Source organism: Colias philodice, chromosome 27, assembly GCF_061535455.1.
Source record: "Colias philodice isolate Cphi_HAF_F1 chromosome 27, ilColPhil1 Martin Lab GWU primary, whole genome shotgun sequence".
In the NCBI taxonomy this organism is placed as follows: Eukaryota; Metazoa; Arthropoda; class Insecta; order Lepidoptera; family Pieridae; genus Colias; species Colias philodice.
In genome coordinates this window covers 3792503-3814596 of record NC_143112.1, presented here as the reverse complement: position 1 = coordinate 3814596, position 22094 = coordinate 3792503, and the positions used below count along the sequence as shown (strand labels likewise).

The 22094-nt window shown below is 32.5% G+C and overlaps 1 protein-coding gene across 1 annotated transcript in view; it reads right to left on the bottom strand.

Annotated features, from left to right (window-relative positions):
- Positions 1-21820, bottom strand: part of RyR (Ryanodine receptor) — a 114215-nt gene extending 92395 nt beyond the window's left edge. The window contains exons 1-2 of the mRNA XM_089711982.1: positions 21697-21820; positions 4650-4754 (exon numbers count right to left, since the gene is read on the bottom strand). Of these exons, the coding sequence (XP_089568108.1) occupies positions 4650-4706 (57 nt within the window). The 5' untranslated portion in view covers positions 4707-4754; positions 21697-21820. The remainder of the gene's footprint in view (positions 1-4649; positions 4755-21696) is intronic.
- Positions 21821-22094: the final 274 nt, after the last annotated feature.

Below are 22094 nucleotides of genomic sequence, written 5' to 3'. Positions count from 1 at the left end.
TTATTATTCAAAACAGCAAAATCATATTATCTAACTCTGTATATATAAAGATTATATTATTATTGTCTAGGAGAGATTTTCAGAGATTATTTTAAGATTTTAATCGACTTTGATATAGGCAAATGCTTTTAATTTACGCTAAATTTGTATTTAATTTTTAAATCCATTAAAAAATGAATAATGTTCCGTAAGCAATCGGACCAAGACGGTAAGTTCTGACAACCAAGAAAAATATACAAATTTTTTTTTTCCACAACAAAAAAAACAGTTAAGAACGTCTTTCTTCTTTGATGTCGGTTGAAAAATAATAGTCTAATCAACTATTTGTTACGGATAGAGAGGTCTTTTGATCTAATTATGTAATTATGTCTAACTAGCGGTCCGCCCCGGCTTCGCCCGTGGTACATATTTCGCAATAAAAGGTAGCCTATGTTCTTTCTCAGGGTCTAAAAATTATCTGTGCTAAATTTCATCAAAATCGGTCCAGTAGTTTATGCGTGAAAACCATACATACATACATATAAACCTTTCCTCTTTATAATATTAGTATAGATAAAGTAGCAGCAGAAATTCTATAGACTGTAATGCTTGGTTATTATTTAATTAAAGTAGCTTATTCTATGTAGTTAAATTTGAGCCATAATGCCATTGATTGACCAAGGCTACGTATTTTAATTTTATAAAAGCCTTTCAATTTGTGGATATACTATATCATCATAATTATTTCATATTGTTGACTTTATTACCCGCGTGGCTCCACTCTCTGAGCGTGATGAGAAATTGTCTATAGCCTTCCTCGATGAATGGGCTATCTAACACTGAAATATATTCTTATTAATTATTTTTCAAATCGAACCAGTAGTTCCTGAGATTAGCGCGTTCAAACAAACTCTTCAGCTTTGTAATACAAGATTTAGTTTGAAGTTTGAAACGATTGGTTATTTACAAACCATAAATGTTACAAACACATTCCTCGCTACACATCCTCGCACATTATTGGTGGAAAAGCATCCTAAATTTAAAATAAACTATTGTCGCTAAGGTCAATTAGTTATTGTCATTTTTATAGATTGTAAATAGAAAAGCGAAAAAAGAAAATGTCTCGATAAATCTAGTAGAAATTGAAAAACTTTCATTAGAGTCGTAATCGAAGCATTAAAAGGGAAGCTAATTTTCCGCCATTGAAGGGAAAAGCGTGAAAATTCCTTTCAAGTCTTTCAATTTCTTTAGCAATAGCTTTTATGTTATAATGTGTAGAAGGTACATAGCTATATAGTGTTGACTTTGAAGCACATGAGTAAATAAATAGTACATACGAAAGGGGAAATTTGAAATTAACCAGTGTTCAATGTTTAAGCCAGTTTAAAAATATCATGGTTGTTTGTCTTTGCAGATGAAAGTAATTATAGTTTATATTTATGAAAAAATCTTGGTATTTTATTATTAATAATAGTTTTTTATTGCACTGTGAATAATCATATAAAAAAGCCGTGTGTGCTGTGCACACTTGTCAGAAGTGAAACTTCTTTGGCAAGATTAAAAGATACCAAAATTGTCGCCTTGCTCCATGACGTGATGGTATTGCTAATTGCGACCTTGAAATTTTACTCTCAACGAGCCTAAAGAAGTTTCACTTCAAAAATAACAGTAAATCTAACATAATTCATTCATCAAAAGGATTAGTTACAAAAGGTAAGTAAATAAATTTTATTTAATTAGTTTCAGCACTATGAAAATAGGTAAGAATTCTTCACGTTCGTAAGAAGCTTCGTCTCTGTACTATTTATTAACTCATGTACTTTGAGTGCGAAAGAAACTAAATAATTGTATTGCCTTCTACAACCGGCTTGAAGGACCATACTATTATTTTTACTCTGTGCTCGTCCTAATTGAGAATGTGTGTTACTATGGTTTAAGTGAAGTGTGTTACTGGAGCATAATCTCAAGGGATTGTGTTACTTTGGCCAGAAATAGAGATTTGTTAATCTTGATAACTGAGAATTGTTGGAAATTACCGTTGAATTTGGCCATATTAATTATTATACCTCTATATACCTCTATATATATTGATGTTATACTAGATACTATTGTTATCATTTATAAACATTGTATCAAAGAGCTAATACAGAGTCACTGCAATAGTCACTAATTTTACAATTTCATCAAAAATGTTTTTTGTTAAAAGCTCACGTGACGAATTCATTTTTCAGATAAAAAGCGTGGTTCCAGATATTATTACGCTACACACAAATAGACTAACAATATTACTTTTGATCAAAGATCGGTTTCAAGCACTAATACGAATTATAATACTACATAGTTTTAAGGTCATTATACTAGTAACAATTATATGGATGAATAATCTGAAATAAATAACTAAGACGTAGGTAAACTGTATAAAGTCGTTTCAACGAAATTTTCCTCTCAATAACATAATTGTTTATTTAACTAATACCATATCTATAAATAATTAATTCCAATTTCTTGCCAATTCCCGGGTCTGAATCAAGTGACGAAAATAGTTAAATGCTCATGTCATTATACTACATGTTTGATTGAATTCCTCGTGGTGACGTCACAGTTTCGTAATGTCTTCATTTGAGCTTCATGATGTGGTAATCGTTGGACAAAAAAGCTTTTGATGAGAGGTAATTTAGCATTGTTTTATTTTTGTGTTATTTTTTATCTAATATAAACCTATTAGGTATGGCTTTGAAATCACGCCAACAAACGCTTCAACAAAAAATAAGTTCAGGTAATACAGAAGAATAGACAGCAGAGAAGAAACATACAGCATTCTTTTATCGGCTAAGTATAATTAAAGGCTTCATCTTTTATTATTAACGTTAATAATATAACAATAAAAGTTATTTAAGCCAGTGAAAATTGCTTGCCTACAACGAAATTAACTACCGCTTTATTACCAGCATTTTACACAGTAAGTATCATAAATGTTATACCGTTATGGTGTCATAGCTTTCATTGTGAAGGTGAAATCGATTATTTTGTTATACATCTTGTTCAATAATCGCTAACAGGGTAATTTTCATTTGTGATTCATGGAAGCCGGCGGCTTTGTACACTTAACATTTTATCAGATTAATGAGAGCGGCAACTTATCAATTTTCTTATTATACTGAAATCTTTTGATCTAGATACAAGCACCATATTAATTTTCTATAGGTACTTAGTGATAACGTAGTAGGTATTTTAAATAGGTAATCGATTTTCTTTTGAAATAAGGAAAAAGTTAATATGTATGTAAATCTAGGCAAGAATCGAATTACTTTCTTAATTATTTTTTATATACATCCGAATTAGTTTTCTAAAATACACTATTATAGATATTTCTTTTCTATTTCATAAAAAGGGTATAAACAAACGCTCCAATTTTATGTACTAGTATTGCTTATTACCCGTTTTATTACTTTCCTTGTTTCTCTCATTAATCCAATATTAATAAATTCCCCTAAAATTTGCCGACAACCTCCCAAAATTAGCAGTTAACTCGCGAACATAATCCGTAAATCGCAACATTACCCCAAAACTTTGCGCTATACAATATTAAATTTAATCTTTGAAGCTATCCTCTAAAGTTCCGACACAGTTGGGTCAAGGTTGCGTAGAGGCTGCGTTTTCAAGGAACCATTATGGCCTTCATGTGTAAACTATGCGATAATGGCACTTCACTTGTGAAATATAGTATTTAAGGGAATACGTATTACGAAGCAGTTTATTATTATATTATCTATGGTAGTAGAATTGTATAGCGAATTTAATACGTTCGTGTGTAATGTATAAACTCAAATACAAACCAAAGTGAGGATATCTAACTGATATTATAATGCTTAAGTGTTTGTTCGTTTGGTTGCTTGAACGCGGTAATCACTGAAAATTATTTCGCTGTTAGATAATCAATTTATCCAAGAAGGCTATATTATAAATAGGACCGGAGCAATGCGCGTAAAACCGCGGAGCACAGCTAGTTTTTCTATATTTGGTAGAGAGCTAGTGAGACGCTTGTTCTAGCTAGTTTTAGAGCCTTAATTTATATAAAATATAGTAAACATCTAAAATTTATATTTTCAGTAAGTAGATATAAAATTATTCTACCGATATTGATGACTTTTATACGTACCTATACAGAAAAACAGGGTACAGCAAAACAAAACTCGTAAAGGCTGAAATATGGTAAGTAAATTGTGTGCAGAATGGTTATATGATAATGCATGGAAATTGTGGCGTGGTTGGCAAACTTGTAGCTAGTTTATGAGAAATAAGGAAAAACTTTGTAGACCGATTTACTGTAGGTACCCTATATGTGTGTGTTTACGCTTTTGGCTATATACTTGGCTAAGTACTTATTTTACATATTAAATTAAATAGAGAAATACCATGAATCGATTATGAACGGTATTTTATTTATTTGTTTCAGGAACATCATAATATCATCAGGAAACTTTTACGATCAATTTCTTCTAGATGCTGAACCTATACTTTAAAAAGCTTATTTCTTGTATAACAATGAATTAAAATGACATATTTTTTCCCCTGATCTCTAGATGAAACTATCAATACCTATAACTTATACATTTATTAGTATCAGATTCTCTCTATTAAATATAATATAAAAATATTAAAAATCTTACCGTTCGCAAGAATGAAACATCATCTTGCTCACTCGCTCCTCCCTCAGCTTCCGCCATTTTGAGTTAATTTTCCCGCTGATTTATGTCGTTAATACCATTCCATAACTGAAATAAAGAAATTGGCAAATTAATAATGCTGAAATAAATAACGGACCAATTGGTATAAGAAAACTTCTGTTTTATTTAAAGACTAGCGGTCCGCCCCGGCTTCGCCCGTGGTACATATTTACGTTTTCTCTACATAAGAACCATCCTCGTACTTCAAGGAATATAATAGAAAAGAATAATCGAAATCGGTTCAGCCATTCACACGTGATGCCGTGACAACGCGAAACGGGTGCAGACCCGCCGCCTTTTTAATTTTTATAGCTCCCGCCGCGCAGCGCGTCGAACGCGGCAACTGATACACAAAAATAATCCTTATGGCATGATTCTGTATTCACGCGCGATGACTTATAACGTATTTCATGTATAACTTTGGTGTCTCTACACCGATTTACATGATTCTTTTACTATAACCTGCCCAGGAGTATGAAGAATAATTGTGCCAAATTTAGTTAAAATCCGTCGGGTAGTTTTTGTTTCTATAACGAATATACAGACAGACAGACAGACAGACAGACAGACAGACAGACAGACAGACAGACAAAAATTTTACTGATTGCATTTTTGGCATCAGTAGCGATCCCTTATCACCCCTTCATAGTTTTTTTTTAAATATATTTCATGTACAGAATTGGCCTCTCTACAGATTTATTATAAGTATAGATTTTTTGAAAAAGGTAGGTGGTCCTCAATATTACTAGTACGATTTTTACATGAACTTATTATATTAGGGCATTATTTGAGGTAAATTTCATAAAAAGAGAGTCAAAAGAGAAAATCCAAACCTAAGCATTACAATACAATATTACAAATATTAGATACAAAACTAATTGAACGACAAAATCAAAAAAGAAATCCTTTAAACACTTTACGTCTTATGTCTATCACGTTAAAGAATAAAATCAATTACTTTAACGTTCCCCTTCTGAAAAGCTCCTAATTGCTCATTGTCACACTACGACATAACAATGACTCTTCCGTTGAACAAAACACTGATACAAAATTTACTCGAAAAGAATGGGAGAGATAAAGAAGAATTCATATTTAACGAGCTTGCCGAGATTGCTGGACAAAGGAAAGCGTAACTTTATGACCCACGTTGGATGCCAGAATATAGGATTAGGTTGAAACAGATGGGAACTTTAGGCCTTTGTTTTCATGAAGTTGGTTCTGAATATTATAGTTATTTTGTAACCAGATTATAGATAATAATGCTTGAAGATATCTTTGGAATTATTTTATCCAAATTATAAATCTAAATAATGTAAGTATTTGGGAAATGTAGCCTTCATATATTATGGAGTTATAGGAACAGGATTTGAAATCTGTGTTTGTTTTCAATGTCGAGCAAATAGTATAAATAATTATAAATAATTATTTATAATAATGTTTGTAATAATGTAAATGGCTGAGGGGGAAATATTGCTATAAAGACACAATATAATAGTTTATTGTTTATTATGTGTCCAAAACATGAAAACAAGAGAGGGTTGGACAGATAATTATTCTTATCACGGCTTACTAAGAAAACCAACGAGGAAAATAATATAGGAATGAATGAATACTCTTTGTTTTAGACAAAGGAAACGCAGAGCAGTCGTTATGTTTTAATACATAGCATAGGCACAGTATTAAAATATTATAGGAAATATTGTAATACTGTGGCATAGGCATAGGTTACTAAGTACAATAGGCTACTTAATCACTTATAAGCGATTTCTACCAAACAACTCAATATTTTGAACGAACAAAAGATAAGAGAATTGATTATATGAATAACAAGAAAAGAGAAGAAAATTAATATAGACCGTACTATTATTTACGATAGTTATTTGACATAGGTAATGTTTTTTTATAAAACTCGGACACTTTTCAGACTTTGCTTTGAAAATTTAATTCAGCAATTCATAAACTGGCACCTAACGCCGAAGTACCCTTAAACTTAAGATCGGTGTCAAGACTAAAATTTCGGCATTCAAAAAGATCGTTTCCTCCTTTACCTTCGTACTGTCCCGGGATTTTATCAGCGGACTAAAACACGGGCAAAAGCTTTCATCCCTATATATTATGTGTTACAATGTATAACATAAGCCTGTTTTAACTAACCCCCATTAATGAAAAAGGGCTAATTATGGGCTATGTAATATGGGCTATGTTAAAACCTGGGTTTAACTATTTTCAATACAACTTTTATCCAAGTTGGTTTCACAAAGACAATCATAACATTAGAACGGATTTTCGTGCATCAATGCTCTAAGTTGAAAAGAATTATAATATCATCACTACATAGTATAAAACAAAGTCGCTTTCTCTGTCCCTATGTCCCTTTGTACTTATGCTAAAATCTTTAAAAGTACACAACGGATTTTGATGCGGTTTTTTATAATAGATAGGTAGAGTATTTGAGGAGGAAGGTTTTATTATATAATTTATTATGTTTAAGTCAACGCGGGCGAAGCTGCGGGCAGAAAGCTAGTTGATAATATAAGAAAAAACTTTACAACATAAAAAACGCTATCTATAGCAGTTACTAGGCTCAAATAAATAATATCTAGTCTGTAGTCTAGACAATAGACAATGTTAAATCGGTATTCATTAGGTATTCAAGTTCAAGGCATTATTTTATTTTTATTTATAGTCGTTTATTTTGGTAGATATTTCGTTTATTGATGTTCAGACAATTATGTTATTAGGTATGGTATTTCAGTAATTTTTATTGTTTGGAACGATATTATAATACGAAATATAACAAATGCAAAGTTTGCTTCAAGTCAGATTATCATCAATACAATTTATTGTTATAGCCCTTTTTAATCTGGATTTACATATAAAAGCTCTATAAAGGCTCTACATAAAAGAAAGTCGAGGTAGTTATAGCACTTCATTAATTACAACGATTTATATTACTTATATTCTTTAGTTTATTGAATATCTAAGTCACAGCTTAGAAACAAACCCGAACAACCAAAAAAAAGGTGACTATTCGAGCGAAGGGCTAGTAACAAATAAATCAAAGTTTTAATTAACTATTTACGTTGTCATTGTTGGTTAACGTAACCCCGTTCTTGTGTAGTTTTAATTACTTAAAAACTTGGTATATTTTAAAGCAAACGTTGGATTTTTTAGGTTTACACGGGGCATTACGGCAATTAAAACCCTTGCAGACTTTAAACGAAGTTAGGTAGAATATTTAATTTGATGTAAACGTGTAAGAAGGTAATTTATAAGTAAACTTTTTAAACCATAGATATTATTTAATTACAGTTTGTACGCTTTGATTTAAGCATGAATAAATTCTATGAATTATAGAATAAGATGGACGAAGCATTAAAAAGACTTTAGGTATGCTATTTAATAATAGACTGCTCATCCTTATTTAAATAAAATATGAATATTATTTTGCTATGAATGAGGTTATTTTTAAATCACGTAAGTTAAATTACTACTATTAAATTTTTAAAATGTATATTTATTTGTCCGTAGAAGTCCGTAGCTCGTAATAATATCTTATGTACGTACGAGTAACATCTGCAGCTATGAAAAGAGTCTAACAAAGTCTATTTAAAATGTAAATCCAGATATTGCAGAATGACCTTTGAGGTCTACAAATTTGACCCAATTCTGAGCAAGATTCCCAGTTCCCACCTGTAATCTAGCTTTCCTAGAGGAAACGCGTAGACGCGTCGAAACGTTACTTTGATAAATTTGTACAAACGATTAAAATAAATTATGAATTTACGAAATCAACTAGGTAAGGATTGAAATAATAAATTAAACTGTCACTTCTAATTGCTTATTATTTGTGCCTATAGATAATAACTATTTTTTTCAGTACAACAATTATTCAAACGCATTCCTTAAAAAGTTATTTTTAATCTTAAATTTAAAAATTGCTGTAAAGTATTTATAAAGAACAAGTCGAATAATATCGATGATAATATAACTTTTATATGTTTGTTAAAATTAACTTTGCCTTTGTCACAACTCACAATACCTATTTGAAATTCCTCGGTAACAAAACTAGTCATTCATAGAACGAATTAGTTCAGACAAAACCAGGTCAGCACTGTAATAAAGCAATTAATATTTAAGACCCGCCCTAACTACCTACGTCTGTGGGTCAAACAATCTGTTTAATTGTCTTTTATTTTACACTCAATCTTTGTGAATATTTTTATTTGCGATAGAGTAGAGTAGGGTAGGATATAGTATGGTATTTTTAAGAACATAATATTCGTAAAAATAAACCTTAATAAGGGCTAGTAACTACTGCAAGGAACATAACTTTCTGAACTACCAAAATCATTTCATTGATATGAAGATATAATTCGTAAAAAAAGGCTAAAAACTACTGCAATGAACATATTTTTCTGACCTACCAAAACCTTCCAAAGCTAACTTATAAAACATCACATTCTGAAATGTATGAAATTGGGCTTCAGGAAGGCATATTAGATTTAGTGTGACGTTACGTGTCCCTTCTTATCTAACCGTAAGAGCTTATAGATAAGAACTTTTGTGTGATGAAAATACAAGATGAGATTAACATATCATGCTCACGTAAAAAACATCTGTATCTTTTAAGCTAGATCACTACATAGTACTAAACAAAGTTGCTCGCTCTCTCTGTTCTATGTATGCTTAAATCTTTCAAACTACGCAACGGATTTTGATGCGGTTTTTTTAATAGATAGAGTGATTCAATATTTCCGCCCGCGGCTTCGCCCGCTTTGTCTAAAACATAATAAAATATATACTAAAACCTTCCTCTTGAATCACTCTATCTATTAAAAAAAAACCGCATCAAAATCCGTTGCGTAGTTTTAAAGATTTAAGCATACATAAGGATATAGGGACAGAGAAAGCGACTTTGTTTTATACTATGTAGTGATAATATTATGTCGCGTCAGCTAGTTTTAACTATGAATACCTATACTCAAAGATCAAAAGCATCTAACTGAAGAATTAAGTAAAATCTGTTGTTAACAGAATATAATATAAACTAGTTTTTGGTAAAGTGCCAATAGACGAACATTTCAATAGCATGGACTGTATGGAATTATAAATTATTATTAGTATCAAAAGCTGAAATAAGACAATAATATGTTTTACATAATTTATTCGATTATCCATAACTTTTTTTTGTGTAGTGCCTATAAAGTGAATTAGTTTCAGATAGACTAATATTTCTTGTTACGACGAAGTAAACTTTCGCTATCAGAAAATTAAATACAATGCAAAGAATCTACTTTTATACTGGTAAGTATCTTATATATAAAATTCTCGTGTCACAATGTTAGTCTGCATACTCCTCCGAAACGGGTGGACCGATTCTCATGAAATTTTCTGTGCATATCGGGTAAGTCTGAGAATCGGCCAACATCTATTTTTCATATGTACCACGGGCGAAGCCGGGGCGGACCGCTAGTTATAGTATAAACACTTCATACTATACTCTATAGGGCCTAGGGCCTAGGTACCTACTTATAGCGCGTCAAAATATCATTAAAACGTTACGAGTATACGATAAAAAATAAGTACCTATTGGAAACTTTAATGTGAATAGCGTGATCACCAAATATTATTTTGACACGAATTTGGTTTAGTAAAGTTCTTTGTTTACTAAATAAAATAACCCTTAGCCTTCAACCTGCTGCGTAATTCAAGGACAAGCACATTACCTTCCTACTTACTGACTTCAAGGAAATATAGTTGGTAGGTACCCATAGCGATATATTCCACAGGTTTAAATATGCGATTCTGCGAGACTTGAATCTATCCATACTAATATACTAATAATATTATAAATGCGAAAGTAACTCTGTCTGTCTGTCTGTTACTCAATCACGCCTTAACTACTGAACCAATTTGCATGAAATTTGGTATAGAGATATTTTGATACCCGAGAAAGGACAACGGATAGGTTAGGTTTTATCCCGGAAATCCCATGGGAACAGGAACTATGCGGGTTTTTCTTTGACTGCGCGGGCGATGCCGCGGGTGGAAAGCTAGTAATCTATAATATGTTAAGAGGTTAGTAAGTGTTAGTAAATGTGTGTTTTTCAAATAAAAACTATTTAGAGCGACAATTCTTGACATTTTATTTTCGTAGGTTCATTCTCTGTTCCTATGTCCCTTTGTATGCTTAAATCTTTATATAAATAGATAGCGTGATTTAAGAAGAAGGTTTTAACTTTTAATGCATAATTTATTAGGTTTTACAAAGCGGGCGAAGCCGCGGGCGGAAAGCTATAGTATTTGTATATGATCATTAAATTGTAGAGAGTCTACATTCACCAACCACTCACTTTCACAGGCACTGAAGTAGGTACCTATAATAGGAACTACCCCAACATGTAGTACTATACTATTAATCAATAAAATATAAACCTCACAATACAAGCAACAATCAACACAAATTACAGTGAAATACACATACTCCCATGAATGATACGCCTCTCCGACGCATCGGATCGTTGACCCACTTCTAACCGGGTTAAAAATACGGCAACAGGAGTTTATCGCTCGTACTTTTGAACTGTGTTCATGGTTTTGGCGTGGCGAATCGCGGACGTGACTTTCGATTCATGAGCTTTTCTGACATTAGTCCCTGATGTAATTATCTTTAAAGTATCTGATGCTTCGAGATTCTGATTTTATATGGATTTTTAATTTGAGCAAAATGAAGTGTATATAGCTTATGCTTTTATGTACTTGTTTATTGACTTGTATATATTGGCCCTACTAAAAAATTATTTTAACAAGTTATTTATTTATAGGTCTTTATTAGTGATCGCTATTCTTATTTGTATGAACACAGTTTTATACAGTTATATAGCAAATAAATTGATTACTTTTAGTTCACTCATTCCTTCGTCCGTTTCTTGTCTACTTATCTTTTATTTTCTGAAGTTTTGGAGATAAATTTCACGTTGTGCTTTCTAGTAGACTTTTGGATAAATATATTTCGAACATTCAGACTTTTTCACACTAGGTATATATTGTTTTCTAGTGGATTTTTTTCGAAAAATTGACAGAATGTACTAGGTACTTAGGTACTGTATTTTTTATTATAATATTATTATTAGGGTTGTAACGGAGGCCTACTTAGCGGAGGCGGAGGCGGATGCGGAGGTGAAGTGGTTCGCCTCCGCGGATGCGGAGGTTAACGGAGGCGGAGGCGGAGGTGAAATTTGTTGGGAAAATTTATAATTATCGTCTACTTCTACAAAGTACTGCCAAATTTCACTAGTTTTCGGCTTCATCACGTTATTTAAATAACAATAACTAATAATTACGCACAAAATTACTTAAAACAATCACGGCTCAATTGCAACTACGCGGTACCGAACGCTTTGACAAGTTGATTCCTGTTATTCATTCACTCACACTCCCACCACCCGCTTGGCCGTCTCGACCATTTCACTTGAAAACACGCAGCTGAGCGGCCGCGTCGCCTAGCGTCGCTCCTAGCGCGTTGTTTGTGATCGTAAATAAACTTCCGATATGACTCCGCATAAATTTTGCGGAGGCAGATGCGGAGGCGGAGGTTAAATTCTTTGCAGAAGTTCCGCAGTAACGGAGGCGGAGGCGGAGTTCCGTTACAACCCTAATTATTATGTATAAAAGTTTAAAAATATAAACAAAATCACATAAAGCTTTAAAGTAAAATTTACAAGATGCCATTTTGAGTTTAGCATGACGATAAATATATAGCTTCATCTAGCTTCAGTGTCCAATGTTCTGATTAAACAAATTAATTGGGAAGTATAATAAAGATATCTCCATGTAAATACTATTATGAATATAAACTAGCTAAAAATAACCACCTTCGTCATGAACAACTAATTATGTTTTATGGCTAAGACTACTTTAGGCTGAACAAAAATAACTGAAATTTTCAATGTAGTTACCCAACCGCCCGCTTCTACCAAAATAACAAAGAGATTCCAACAACGTCATACAATTTAAATAGTTTTGATGGGCTGCTGGAAATTAGGTTGGACAAATGTTTTATTTATTTTTTGAGCAATCACATTGTGGTTTTAACCACCTTTTTATTATGTTTATTTTGAAAAAAAACTTTATGAACATTTTCATCTACTAACAGCACTGTGCGGGTAAACCGAAGTAGGTTTTTGGATATAAAAAATTAAAAATATTATATCTGAAAGGGTCTTATTTGTATTTTTTAACCTAAATAAAATAAAAGACATCTTTTCACTTTTAACTAAAACTGTTAAGCATGACTCATGAGCTTTTAGCAACTTATAAATTGGAAAACGATTTGTTCTAGCACACCGTTAGTAAACAATAATATTGCATGAAAGTTGCATGAATACAAATTAAAATATTATATATTTTGTAAAGTGAGTGATAATTGTTATACAACGATTCCGGGTATGCCTAGTTACGTAATTAATAATTCTAAAACCTTCATAACCAGTATGTAATATGTATTATTAAAAATATGGTTGTGATCAGAAATATCTTATCATTTTTATTGTAACTGTACTAGGTAACTACTAATAAACGCACGCAGCTTTTTAACTGATTTCCAAAAAAAAAGTTCTACGTTCGTCTCTATGATTTAAAATAGTTATTATCTTGTTTGCTATCAATTTTAATCATGTATATTCAGAATACAAACATATTTGCGCGTCGATTCATCATACAATACGATGGACGATGTTGGCAACTTGCCAGACTGCACAAATGTTATATTATAATACAAACAAATAATGTATAACATGTCCAATATGTAGTGTGGAGCATTTGCAGTTAGACTGCAAAGGGAGTATAGTTTATGACATAATGTTTTTGCATTTTGTTTATGCAATCTAGTTAACTAATATAATAAGTTGTAAGTTAATCAGCTCGTTCAATACCATCCACACCTACCGTCAATCACTCACTCACACACACACACACACATACACGCGAGCACATACGCACACTCACTCACACACTCACACACGCATACACAAACACACACATTATACACATAGTATATCAATTCACTTTAACCTTTCACCTCATCTATAATAATTTATAATATGTCCATTGGTAATTTTTTCTATTTTAATTTTTCATTTAACTTTAGTTACGATTAATTCTTTCTCATTTCATGCTCACGCTCATTGTTTATCTTATAGATGTGATTGTTAATGCTTTGGGGGCCTGGTGACCCGTAACACAAGTATTTTATACTTCTCGCGGGCACCAGTCTCTCACAAATGTTAGTGTTAAGATATTATATAGATTAACAATGTATATATGTCACGGCTAAAGGTAGGTGAGAACATAAACTTAAGATTAGCCGGCTAAACTTAGGTTTATTTTCGACGAGGTGTTAATGTTAGTTTGTTCTATCTTTAGCCGGCTAAACTTAAGTGTAACCGCAGGCCCGTGGCTAAAAATGTCGGGGTGGGTAGATTTGGTTAGCGCCGGGCCGGTGGAGGGCTTGAGGGGCCCGCACAGTGCCAGAAAACACTCGCCCTGTTCCTTACATGTATTATAGTAACCAAATCTACCCACCCCGACTCAGGGCAGAAAGCTGGTGGCTAGGTTAGGTTAGGTTAGAACTCTTAAGACCCGCACGAGCCGAGCGAGCGCAGCGAGCGTGCTGCGGCAGCAGCCGGCGAAGTGCCAGAAAACACTCGCCCTGTTCCTTACATGTATTATAGTAACCAAATCTACCCACCCCGACATTTTTAGCCACGGGCCTGCGGTTACACTTAAGTTTAGCCGGCTAAAGATAGAACAAACTAACATTAACACCTCGTCGACAATAAACCTAAGTTTAGCCGGCTAATCTTAAGTTTATGTTCTCACCTACCTTTAGCCGTAATATATTGTGCATTTGTGATGAGAAAAATAAATAAATTTAATTTAAATACTATCGTTCAAGTCGTTTTTATCTAAGCGACGCGACATTCTAGCCCTATTGCTTCGCGCTGAAAATGCTTCGCTCACTGTGTGTGGACCCGCATATTGCATACTTATGTCTAAAAGCGTAGGTACCTATTGTTCCTATTAAAAGGAACTTCAACGAAAAAAAAAACGTAAAATTTACTTTTTAGAACTACCTATAGGTAGGTATATTATATTTTACTTATTGTGACTGAAAACATTTTCATAGCACTTGCTTCCACATCTCTGCTTTGATTGATATTCGTGTTGATGCATGATTCAAATGGTTTTGTTTTATATGTGAAGATAATAGATCCATTAATTTTTTGCCCACATTTATTTATTGTATCTTCAATGTAATATTTAGAGTTCGCTTTCACTTTGTGGGTGTGGTGCAGATATATTTAATGTCTGTTTGACTGATCGATTTTCTGTACGAGCAGGCAGTAGGTAATTCTTTCTAACTTTTTCCGCCTCGATCGAGACACATCTAATAAGACTTATTGATTTATTGCTATAGATAGTATTATAATCAGAATCAGAATCATAGATTATAGATACAATCGCAGTAATAATCACAAACCTTTTTACCTTCTAGTTCGAATAAAATGTTTATGGAAATTTGAACCCCCGACTTTTGAGTGCAGTACTTTAACCACTGAGCCACTACTACTTACTCAAAAAGCCAGTAAGCTATCGTAAAAGTAATATTTACGAGATAGCATACAAGTAATAAGGCGTCTAATACATTGTTGTCAAATTACTATTCACATCCTACACAACTATGTAAGTAATGGTCCGTATTCGTGACTGTTAACTAGGGCCAAGTATCAAATAAGGCCCCAAATGATGAAGATATCACATGAAATCTATTTCAGTAGGAACTTATTCCTTCTTATTATGGCAGAAATTTATCACGCTGTTCCGAATTTAATTGAAATTCTTTTCAAGTACCGACCCCTTTAAACGTCTTAATAATTGAGGATGCAGCAATAGCATTCGATGTGTTGAAATACCTTAAGAAATAAAACTACTCGTGTTACACGAGTTGGTTTCAAATTACAACATTTGAAATATAGGTACTTATTTGTATGTACTTATTGTGAGCCCTTAAAATTTCAATAATAACTTTTGAACTACTACCGACTTAATTTTTATCACCTTGAAATATTCTAGTTATTAGAGGCCCCAAAATCGTTCTGAGTACGTTCCAGCCTAGAATGACCTATGAATATTCAAAGGGACGTTACTGACTGGGCGCTTGCAATGTTCTTATTTAGTACCAGGAGTAAGATTACTAATTATAGCTTACGAGTTATACTACTAGCTTTGACCTGTAAGTTTGTTCGCATTGTACTCTGATACATTTACTATATGTTTATTCTAAGGCATTCCATATTATATCCTGAAGGAATAACATGGGCAGTGATTTAGAAAGAGATCTGTGTTGTTAAGAATGGTCTATGGCTGTGTTTCAGAAGATATGTATTTTTTTTATTCAGTTTTGGGCTCATAAATTATGAAATCAAACAATCCAAATATGGAAATATCTTGTAGGTATATAGTTAATGTGTGATAAAGGTGACTCCAGTAGGTATATTATGAGTTTCGAATTTATAACATTTCTACCGGTTTCGCCTGCGTGCCTCAAATAAAATCACGCAACAAGCGTTCCCTTATCAAATTCCATGTCCTATTTAATTTATTTTATATAATATGTTTACGCGAATAATATAACAAAGGAACTAATGATTCTTAAAGTCATATTAAAGTTCACATCAAAATCGGTCAATCATCCGAATTTTATAAACGGAATTGTACTAACTTAGCTGCAAGTTTTATTTATAACTAGCGGTCCGCCCCGGCTTCGCCCGTGGTACATATTTACGTTTTCTCTACATAAGAACCATCCTCGTACTTCAAGGAATATAATAAAAAAAGAATTAACGAAATCGGTTCAGCCGTTCTCAAGTTATGCGCTTACCAACACATTTTGGAATTCATTTTTATATAGAAGATATATATAATATATTTATGCTTATTTATGTATAAATGAATTAAAAATTTATACAGGGTGTCCCAAAAAGTAGTGATGAACGGAAGCTGGGAGGTAGAGGACCTAGAGAGCTATCCGAATCACCCCCATGTATGTTATGCGATTTTTCGTATTTTCGGAGTTATGACATTTTTTTCAATTTTTCATCTATTGCTGAGTACGATGAGATTTTTATTTATGGTGACGTGACTTATTGCGCTAGATGCTTGATTTTTTTTGTGTGGTAAGCTGAAAGATAGGCCAATTCAGTATGGTAACATTTACTATCGTTAGATCTTCGAATGGAATAAAAAAAGAATTAAATGCCAAGAAAGATAAAATTACCCAGTATGTTCACAACTTCAAGGGCCCATAAAAAAATAAAATCACATAAAAAAAGTTTTCCATTTGGCTTTTAAAAACTCGCTCTATCTATCAGGTAGCTACCCTAAAAATTTCATTTTATTATTCAGAAGGCTTCAATCGAAAAATTGAAATCTAAATGTGGTAAGTGCAAAAATTTTATTAACATGATGATCATTAAAACCAAATTAAAACCCATAAATAGGTGTTTAATTACCAGAAATTTTTAAAATAACCCCGCTGTTGCTCAATGCAAGTGCGACATCACCGTAAAAAGTTGTCTTTTAAATGTCTGAATGCCCTTTTATCATTTTTAATGGTTTCTTCTGCTACTATGAATTTCCGGGTTATTTCGTCCAAATTGTAGCATTCTCTCAAGTAGCCGAGGTCTTTTTAGTATCCCCATTGAAACAAATCAATGGGGTTTAGGTCGAGGGACCGTGCAGGCCAGGCTTTAAGGCAGGCGTCACCAGCGCATGCGCAGGCTGCAACGACCAATCCATCTTTCAGGGTATCTTTGCCCTTTAGCCTGGCCTCGACGGTCCCCGGACATAAACCCTATTGATTTTTTTCCGTGGGGATACTACAAAGACGAGAGACTGCCACAATTTGAACGAAATAACCTGGAAATTCATAGTAGCAGAAGAAACCATTAAAAATGATAAAAGGGCATTCAGACATTTAAAAGACAACTTTTTACGGTGATGTCGCACTTGCACTGAGCAAAAGCGGGGTCATTTTAAAAATTTCTGGTAATTAAACACCTTGTTATTGGTTTTAATTTGTTTTTATTAATCATCATGTTAATTCAATTTTTGCACTTACCTCATTTAGATTTCAATTTTTCGATTGAAGCCTTCTGAATAATAAAATGAAATTTTCAGGGTAGCTACCTGATAGATAGAGCAAGTTTTTAAAAGCCAAATGGAAAACTTTTTTTATGTGATTTTATTTTTTTACGGGCCCTTGAAGTGGAGAACATACTGGGTAATTTTATCTTTCTTGGCATTTTAATTCTTTTTTTTATTCCATACAAAGATCTAACGATAGTAAATGTTACCATACTGAATTGGCCTATCTTTCAGCTTAGCACACAAAAAAAATCAAGCACCTTCCGCAATAATTGACGTCACCATGAGTGAAAATATCACCGTACTCGGCGATAGGTGAAAAATTGAAAAAAACGTCATAACTCCGAAAATACGAAAAATCGCATAACATACATGGGGGTGATTCGGATAGCCCTTTAGGTCCTCTACCTCCCAGCTTCCGTTCATCACTACTTTTTGGGACACCCTGTATACCTAAATAAATCAGTTAAAGTGTGATACTGTAACAAATAAACAGATTTCAGATAAACAGTTTAGGAGAGATTTTATTTCAAGATTAAGCATTAAATCTGCACACAGCACAAATATATGACCTGCGCATGGTGACCACGGTCACATGCATTACGCATATTCAGAATATCAATACTTTAATAATTTTTCGTGTTTCTTAATTAAGTTCACTATATTAATTAATATAATATGAAGATAAAATAGATCTTTTCAATCATTTATATTTCCTCTCATATCAATAACAATATCTTATGAGAGAAAATGAAATGAAATATTTTTCTATTTCAATATATTGTTTTGTTTCAATAGAAAAAAAAAGAATTTCAATAGACGAAGACGGCTTTTAATTAATTTGAAGAGTAGAAACTTCTGGTTGAGTGGTAAGATCTTTAAGCAGTACAAAAGAGAACTACTTCGTTCTCTTTCCGATTGGGATTAATATAGAATTAAATATTAATCGATCTAGGAGGGTTCAGAAATCGTGCTTCGTATGAAAAATCTATGAATTATACAAATTAATAAAAAATATCTTTCCTCTTCAAAGAAAGGACACGGAACTTCACTCTAAATATTACACATTTGCCAGATACCATATTATACCTAAAACACAATATATACAGACATTGACCAGAATTTTATAGGGGCTTTTATTTCTAAAACTAAAGTAAAGGCTATGTTTAAAATAGCTGTTATAAAATATTTCAATGAATACTTTCGCTATCTTCTAATCTGAGATTAGGTACCTAGTAGGTACCTAATAGTAATCTCGCAAATAATAAAAGAAAAAAAATCACACATAACGCACACGTCTACAATTTGTATCTTTATTGTAATTTATAGGACACCTACGTAAATGTAATGTAAAGAAAATATACTGTATTAAATTTAAGGTTTATCGTTATTATAATAGCGAATTTTCTTTATAACTACTTAACTCCAACTTAAAGGCAACAAATGACGGATGAAGAAAGAAGCTAGAAAAGTAAAGATTCTTATTACTTATAAGTAATATAAAAACCCGAATATTGAAAAAACAACGCGAGCGCGAAATACAGCGAAAAGAATTTGGCTCTACATAAATATTTTTTTTATTGTTTTGTTTGTCTCAAAAGTAAAATCAAATTAAGAAAGATACCGTTGGAAAAATAGTTCTGTGTACAGATAGCAAAGAATATTTATTGGTACCGCTCTAGAACTTTATAGAGACATTTCTTCTCATTCAGATGTACAGAAGTTATCCTTATTATGAAATAAATTTTATTCGTAGATATTATGTATATTGTATTTATAAAGTTAACATTAATATTTCGTAGTTGTTTGCATATTTTATAATATATCTATTAATATAAATAAATAACACATATTAACAAAAACCTAGAGTTAACTTAAAAATATAGTTTTTAATCATATACCTAACCTGTGTTCATTTACGAAAATTACGATTTTAATGTAAAAAATTGGGTCAAAAATATTGACATCTGCATTTTTAAGTTCGGAAAAGAAAATATTAAAATCCTTCACAGAATAAGCATATAATACAGAAGTTTTAAGTGTCCTAATTAGTAAATAGCTCAAATATTGGAAAAGTTCGCAATTTATTGTTGACATCAAAACAAACCTTATTGCGTGCTTAAAAAATCCAGTAACACTGCAATCACAACACAGAACACTGTAACTTCGATAAAGAAGAATAATTACATTTTGTCACAGTATTCAATTTATATAAACTTTATTTTTAATTAAATATTCTCTAATAAACGAAATTTCTCGTGACACGCTAACCGCACGAAGCGGTCGAATGCCGTGCGGCATTCCGCAGCTCATAGTTCTATACCGTAGCCAAAACTTACGTATTGAAATAAGAATTTTATTCCATGAAGCAAAAGGTTTAGTTTTCAGTGAATACGGAAGAATATAAGGCAGAAATCGGATGTACAGCTGGTCTATAATAAATTGGGTGGTTCTTGTATCTTTTGAATTAATAAGGATTAGGATGCTGTTGCGCTATTTGAATAAAAACAGGTTCATCCTATTTGTAAACTAACGAGAATTAATTCATAAATCGAATTTGGAAAAGAAAATTAAAATGTATGTAAATATCGACGCATGTTTAATAAATAAAAAGGAAACTGCATTATATATTTTGTGTATGACAGGACATGAAAAGTAGAGCAAAACTCTACAAAAGTAGACGACCAAAAAGAAATGCAGGGTGCGCCGGGTTTGTAACCTTAAGATGGAAGATGTCACTATCCTAAATACTTTTATTAAATAACAAGTCATTTCATTTCATTTTCGCCTGAAACTACGCCATAACATGTCTACGGCGCCATAGCTACGCTTCAAGCTACGCTTTCCTGTTGAACAAATACTGGGTGTAAGACCGGTAGATGTCTCTGTGATTGAATATCAAAGCAAAAGCTTTTCAAGATTAAGCTTAGAATGTTTATTTTAGTGAAATATAAATTAAACTGAAAACTAAACTTTTTAATTTTATACAATATAAAAAGTAAAGAAAGATGTTTGCATTTTTTCAGTGTGTGTAAATATGTTGAAACATTTTGTGTTAGAAACAAGCTATTTTCGACTGCTATACCGATTCGTTACAAAATAAAATCTGATAGTCATCATCATCATCATCATAGAGTCATCGTATTTTAAGCCCTGAACCTCTCGTATCATTCTGTGTCTGGTGTCGTGTGTAATCTATTCATACTCAGAGGTTAGGGAATACAGGATTTTTAGTTGAAACACCGACGCAAACGCTGCGCCAATGACTTATGATCGTCGAATATCTAACAATAATAATCTACAGTTTAGCTGTTACGATTGCTATTTTAGCTAAATAGTTATTACGATTATGTAAACACGGTTTAATTCCGATGTAAGTAAATAATAATCTTTTATATTAGGTACAAGAACTGCATATTTTTCCACTATTATTTTGAATCTGCGAAGAGATAAATGTACTAAAGTACCGACCACCTGCTCTTAACCGGAACTAAGGTATCATTCCCGCGCACCTTAAAATAAAAACATGTGCAAATCAATGAGGTCGGAATCCATGCAACCTCATTTCTAATCCTGCGCATAACAACAGTTTATTCGTGGTTTATTCCATACAGGAAAACCTACTTCAATCTCATTAATACTTATTTTTATACGAATCTAAATATTTAAATTTCTTTGCAATTAGCGGGCGGCAAGCGTGCCCTTATTCTTGAAATAAAACGAGCGTCGAGATATTTTCATGAAACTAAATCACACAACACCTATGCACTTAAACACTTACCAAATAAAAAAAATCCAATTATCTCTGGGTGCACTGATCACACATTTTCACACACAAAACCACACTTCCAAGGTTGGCCTTTCCAATCGTATTCGAGATAATTCGTACAATATAGTAGGAATCAGTTCTGGGCTCCGTGAGCGCCAGAATGGATTTAGATCGTATGAACGTCGAAGAAAAAGCTATTTATATCCGCTGGGTTTTAGCTCTCTGGTATAAGTTGAGCTATCGTGATTTATTCTTGGTAAAAATACTATAGTGATACTCCTGGTGTCGATATTATAATAAATGCATTATTGTGATTCATATTTACATGTTAATGCATTGCTTTATTTTTAGGGCTGTAAGCGTGGGCATATAGATGCATAGCGTAATTGAGTTGAATAAATTCGTTCCTG